At 41.7% G+C, this 6,332-nt stretch overlaps 1 protein-coding gene across 2 annotated transcripts in view; it reads left to right on the forward strand.

Moving 5' to 3' along the window:
- The window catches only part of LOC103482282 (retinal-specific ATP-binding cassette transporter-like), a 37,950-nt gene that overhangs the window by 8,858 nt on the left and 22,760 nt on the right, over positions 1 to 6,332 (forward strand). For both annotated transcript variants that reach the window (XM_008438341.1, XM_008438342.1), the window contains exons 8-11: positions 797 to 886; positions 1,909 to 2,143; positions 3,159 to 3,298; positions 5,542 to 5,658. In XM_008438341.1, coding sequence (XP_008436563.1) covers positions 797 to 886; positions 1,909 to 2,143; positions 3,159 to 3,298; positions 5,542 to 5,658 — 582 coding nt within the window. The remainder of the gene's footprint in view (positions 1 to 796; positions 887 to 1,908; positions 2,144 to 3,158; positions 3,299 to 5,541; positions 5,659 to 6,332) is intronic.

A 6,332-nucleotide genomic window follows, 5' to 3' on the forward strand; every position in this document is an offset into this window, starting at 1 on the left:
TTACCCAGGCACTGTCCAGTGGAACCGTGCCAAATGGTATTTAGTATTTAGTGTCTCCGACTTTGCGGTAGCGAGAAAAATGCTACAAGCATTCTTAGCAGCAACACTTGTTGGGCGGCTACTGGGTTCAATCCAGTACAGCTGCAGCAACTGACAAGTGTGACTTGAAGCTGATGTCTCCCAATTGTTCACAGAGACAGAAAAGAGGAAGGATGTTTTTGATGGCAACTCTTGTGTCTTGGCTTCGTGCAACATCCTGAACCTTTCTTCTATTGTCTTGTGCGCTCTTCTGGAAGCTGCTTTGGAAAACCCAAACAGTACTCAAATAAAGACATGGGAAACCAGGGGCAGGCAAAGGATCATGTCAGTTTTCCAGATGTTTTCTTTTTTAATCTCAAGAGTTTTTTTTTTGCTATCTGTTTTATGAGAAATGTTTGAGAAACTTTCACTCATTTTTTTTTGGTCTAATGATATCAAAAAACTTGAAAAGGTTGCATCGTTTAGTGGTAAAAAAGAGAAAAATCTGGCAAAATTCATCCTCTTTCCATCATTTGCTATTGTTTCAGAAGAGTAGAAGGTTTTGTGGAGAAATAAATAATCCTGCCTTGCCTGTATGTTTTTTCAAAAATGCAATTTAATTTATATTTTGACTTTGTTTTTGCATTTTTGGTTTTGAAATCCCTTCAGATCTCATCAAATTCAACAGCAACATTCCTACCATTTTTTGGACATTCACTGCAATAAATAGAAATTAACAATCGTCCACTCTTTAACTCTCATATCCATTTCTCCTCAGCTCCCTCGCATCCTGGATAATTACTCGGACGGCATTGACATTCACTTCTGGGTCCGGATCGTCTCCACCGCTTCGGACAGACTGCGAGACGTAAGAACCGGCCCACGGAGCAAACCAGTAGCTCCCCATTCAAAAGTTCACGGCTTCCTATTTTTAGTTGGCAGGAAACAGTTGCTTCCCTTTTGCCTGACTCTGCTTGAGTTTTTGCGCAAACAGATGGTAGGTGGTATTTTCTGGTGCGTGTTAGGAAATCTAAATACAGAGCAAGCCCGCTTAGCCTGAAAAAGAAAGATAGCTCATTATTCTAGGAGAATACTGTGGGGGAAGAAAAGTCTCCAGTCTAGGAAAAGTTGATGTTGGGTGACAGCTGATGATTTCTTTCAAATTCACTATATTTTCATCACTCAAGTGTTATATTAAGGACTAAGCTAATTTTTATGTTGATGTTTCCAAATCCACATTCATTGCTGTTCACAGTGCGACATCCTGCTGGCGACATAGTTGTCTCTGCAGACCGTGTACGCTCGAGGTGGAACATGTAAACATGTCACTTCCTGTAAATCAGTTGAGGAAGATCCTAAAACCTAGCAAGTAGAGAGCCTTGAAATATTACTTTTCAAGAGTTTTTTTTTCACATTTAGATGCATTGAATCATCAAATCACCCAAAATAAATATAAAAATGGCGTTTTCAAACGGGGATTTCCCTTCTGTCAAACAAAAGCAGTCATATCAGTCTGATTCTAGTTGGAAATATAATTTCCTCGCTCTTGTTAAATCACAAATCAACTGCTACCAACCTTTTTTTATTACTTAAACTTCACAAGCTGCTTCTAGATCTTTTTCCAGCCTTACCTTGCAGCGAAGAAACTGCTTAAACAAAGAGTTTAGCGACTAAGCGATCTCTAAAAGCAAAACTTCATCATTAGAATTTGATGATCTGAAACATTTAACTGTGTTTAAGAAAAAAATCGAGGCAACCTGCAAGAGGGAAAGTAGGTTTTTAGCTCAACAGTATTTTGTTTTTGTTAAATTCAACTTCAAATGCACATCCTGCATTTCTTTTCAACTACAAACTCGACTTTTGAAATCAACCCTGGATCTGTCTTCCCAGCTGTTCCACAGGAGCAGCTCCAGGGAGTTCATCCAGGTGGTAATGCCTCTGTTCCAGAAGAATCTGTCCTTCAGGGAGGTGATGGCTGCTGCCTCCGGCTTGGTGTGCGGCTACACAGAGGGGGCTTTCTCCAGGGTCGCCTCTTTTAACTGGTACGAAGACAACAACTACAAAGCCTTCCTGGGAATCAGCAGCGGCTGGGTCAAGGGTGACTACACGTATGACAACAGCACCAGTGAGTTCAGCTCTTGTTTTACAAAACACAGTAGATCAAACCACAGGTGTTACTGGTGGAGCTGAGGGGCAAACTCATGAAGTCACACAAAGGAAGATCTGATCCTAAAACAGCGCTACTAACACAATTGCGACTTCTGGCAAAAATAAAAAAGCTTATGTAAAATCTAATTTTTTTTTTAGCTTTACGCCATATTATAATGTCATTATAATATAGATGACATTATTTTCATGCATGTTTGAGGAATCCTTTTATCTCCATGGAAACCATTCAGCTGTGCAAAACACCTAGGGGGACCTAGCCCCGCCTTTCAAATGAAGTTCCTCCTCGGAAACTTGCAGTTTCCAAGCTTCTGCCTCACAGAGTACCCAACTCCCACACCTCCCTAACTCCGCTCCCTCTGACTGGCCAGCAGCAATTAGCAAACACCTGGTGGAGCTGCACCGTCTGCTGAGCTCATTAGTTTCTCAGTGCAACGCTGGTAAAAACATTTTAAAGGGTTAATAGAGGAGCCATGTTGGGATGATTTCCTGAAAGGTGGAGTCAGAAAGAGCAGGAGTTTCTTAAAGAGACAGAGGGCCAATTTCAAGGTGTTAAATTACAAAGTCAAGTATGTTTTTAGTCATATAATGCTATAAACTGGCGCTGTGTGACTGGAAAATACACAATACCTCGACTTTAAGGTTCAAATCTCCCTCTATTTATGTCTATTTCAGCAGAGAAAAGGACGTAGCTTTATAAGAGCCATCACTGTTTGCGGCATGCAGATTGCTTGAAATAAAAACTATCTGGTTAAGACTGGTGGTTTACTAATGCAGGTGAAAAAAAGGGAAGAAATTCCTGGCTTTATAAATTGTTGCTCCTGCTTTGTAGGTGACTCCAATGTTTTCATTTGTAGTTTGAGAAATCCTTTTTTGTTTCATGATGCCTGCTGTTATAATCTGTATGATTTGGTAATTTAATAATAAACGGACTTCCCCTTTAACATCAGCTGACTTATAACTATTTGTCTCAGCTCCTTTCTGCAATGACTTGATGAAGGAACTGGAGTCCAGTCCTGCCACACGGATTGTGTGGAACTCTGTGAAGCCAATGCTGATGGGACGGATCCTCTATGCTCCAGACTCACCAGCCGTCAAGCAAATCATAAGATATGTAAGCAAATGGCCACTATGCAGATTTTTAATATATTATTGTTTGTATTTTTATTTAGATATTAAAATTATTTGGGTATATACAGTTATTTTTATGATTTTAACCTTTCTCTATTGCTTGTAATATTTAAGCATTGATGATAATTTACATTACGATGTAATTTAAATTCCTTTTATTTTACGTTTTATGAAGCTACAACCACAGACTTGCATATATTTTATTGGAGCTTCATATGAAACAAAAATACTGGAGCAGATGTTTGTAAGACTAAACATAGACCCAGAGCCACAGGGGAATAAGTTGGATTCAAACATGTGCAGACTCTAGAATGGCTTAATCAAAGTACAGACTCAAATTCGATTGAGAATCTGTGGCAGGACTGGGAAAATGATGCTTACAGATTCGGCGCATCAAATCTGACTGAGGTTGAGTGTCTAGATGTTCAAAGCTGGTAGAGCAATACACCAAAGAAGGATCTATGTTGACTCTTCATCACATATTGGTTCTGTTTTGGCTAAATACAAAATATTTTATTGTGCGGTATATTGCGTTGGTGTGTCATATAATCCTAATAAAATATGTTCAAGTTTGTGGCCGTATCGTAGTAAATGGGAAAAAATCTTTTGGGGGGAAAACTTTTATGGTTGAGGAAATCTGAGTGAGAGTTGATTTGTTTAGATCGATTGAAAACGTACAACTAGAAATGCACAGGAACAACCAGAAACATCGAAGACACTCAAACACGACATCTAGAAAGATCTAAATGAATATGGCCACCCAGACATCTCGGTGACGTCCCTATCTGTGTTTCTCTTCGGCGCTGGCTCCTCTGATGCGGTGAACAATGCGTTTCCTCCCCAGAAAAAGTGATCAGCTTCCCCCATGTCGTGCCCAGGTCTTTGTATCTAGATGTAGATAAGTGTTTGTCAAAGCAGTTAAGCCTCTGGTGGGGCGGCTGGGAGGTGGGTAGAGGCAGTCATGGTTGGCTTGGCCGCAATGGAAGGACACAAACTGATCGGTGGTGTTGACTGCTGCCCTGTCCGTTGGCGCCGCCGCTTTTCCAGAGTTGCCTCATGCCGCCGTGGTTTTCCTTAAAGACGTGAGAGTGCGTAGAAAGGTTCACACACCCTCATGTTTGTTCCTGCCCAGCCCTTTATAGACCTCTTTGTTTTCCTCTTGCCTCAGCTGGAATCTTAATTGCAGTAAGAATGTGACAACCACTGGGTTAATCCATTACTTTACAGGAGGGGGAAACAAAGACTCTGGCGGCCCTTTGTTGTCATGCATCAGAGTGTTTAAAGGAAATGCTGGTCAAGAACTTTGTGTTTTAGGACCACGCTGTCGTCATACGTGGTTGCTCTCGCAGAATATTGAGCTACGTTGGTCTTATCTACATCCTGCTGTACCCGAGCAGTGTCTGTCGGGTTTTTAGGACACACAATTAAAGGCTGAATATATCCTCAAACTTCAAATATTCCTCCATCGTCAGAACGTGCCACATTTTAGCTCCTACTCGATTTTTTTTTTACAAAATCAGCTTTCAGGAGCCTTCCCATCCGCCCTCTCCTCCTCTGTCTCCTGCTGTTTTGAACTGTCTCATGGAATGAGGAAGCTCCCGGTTGTGGGAACCTGACTGGGATTCACTGGGCCGGCTGAATGCATTCAGCCGGTCGTCACCAATGGCCTCCATTGTCACCCCCCGGCTCCATTGTCCCCTTTGTCACCCGAAATCAGACACACACAAGAGGAAGGCGTTTAATTGGGTGTACTCTTGAGTGCTTTTATCCCCCCCACTGCACATGACTGAATGCCGGAGTAGCCGACCTTGGGTGCGCGCCTACACAAAGCACTGTACACATGCGAGGTTCTGAATGATAAGTGTGCAGTAAATATTTGATGATCTGGCACCGAAAAAGCCTTCGTCGCAGGTTATCTGTAAAGGCCGGCGGGAATTCTTTGTGGGAGAATGCGCGTGTTGTCTTTGCAAAGCTTGTTTTCGCACAGTTTGATGTGGGAATGGTATGTAGCAGGAGATTAGGGGATGTGTGTGACTGCGTGCGGGGGTGTGTGTGTGCGTGTGTGTGTGTGTCTGTGTGTGTGTTTTTAAGCATCCAAGCTTTGAGTCCAAGTTTGGATTGGGTTTGGGTGTTATTCGCTCCTATAAATGTTTCCTGCAACCTGAATGCATCTCTCTATATTTTCTTTAGGGGATGTTCAACTTCTCACTTTCTCCTCTTCTGCAGGCAAACACAACATTTGAGGAGCTGGAGAGGCTGAGGACGATGGGAAAGGCTTGGGAGGAAGTGGCTCCTCAGATCTGGGCTTTTTTCCAAGATGGAGTCCAAGTCAAGATGATCCGGGTGGGACAGCATTGCAGTCTGGCTGAATAAATAACTTGCGAGCTTATCTCGCACCAGATCCGCTCCTTGTGACATGGAAGATGTGCACGATGACGATCTTTATCACTTCTGCCATTCAGCTGAAACCCAATGCCCAACTATTGTGCCTTTGAATAAGTTGATAAATGATGTTATTTCATCCCGAGCTTCTGACCATTTAGATGAAAGTTCCTGCTCAAATATGGAGAATTATCTCGCAACAATGACGCATCTTTCGCTTTCCAGTTTATTTCTCAAAATGCAAATCTAGGCCGTTGTTCAGATTTACACCTGCTTGAAACCAGGTATTTCCATATACATAACATATCTTTTTCTTCTCACTCTCTGATACTAAATCTGATCAAATTTGTCCTATTTTACAGGTCAGTTAAAATTGAGAACATTATTTCTATTTGCTAAATACCAGAAAAACAAGATTTTTTTTTAACTGTTTACAAGTATCAGTGGTGAAATGGCCACTGCATTACTTGGGTTGAATGTTTTGAATATCCTTCCTCAAACTTCTCACATTGGCCCCTTCCTCCTGAAAGAAGTGGTGTCACCAAGTCAGGTTTGTAGGCTACTTGCCCGCACACAAATTTTCTATGAGACCGAGATCTTATATATATATAAGATCTCGGTCTCATATATATATA

The sequence above is a fragment of the Poecilia reticulata genome, linkage group LG20 (genome assembly GCF_000633615.1).
Source record: "Poecilia reticulata strain Guanapo linkage group LG20, Guppy_female_1.0+MT, whole genome shotgun sequence".
NCBI lineage: Eukaryota > Metazoa > Chordata > Actinopteri > Cyprinodontiformes > Poeciliidae > Poecilia > Poecilia reticulata.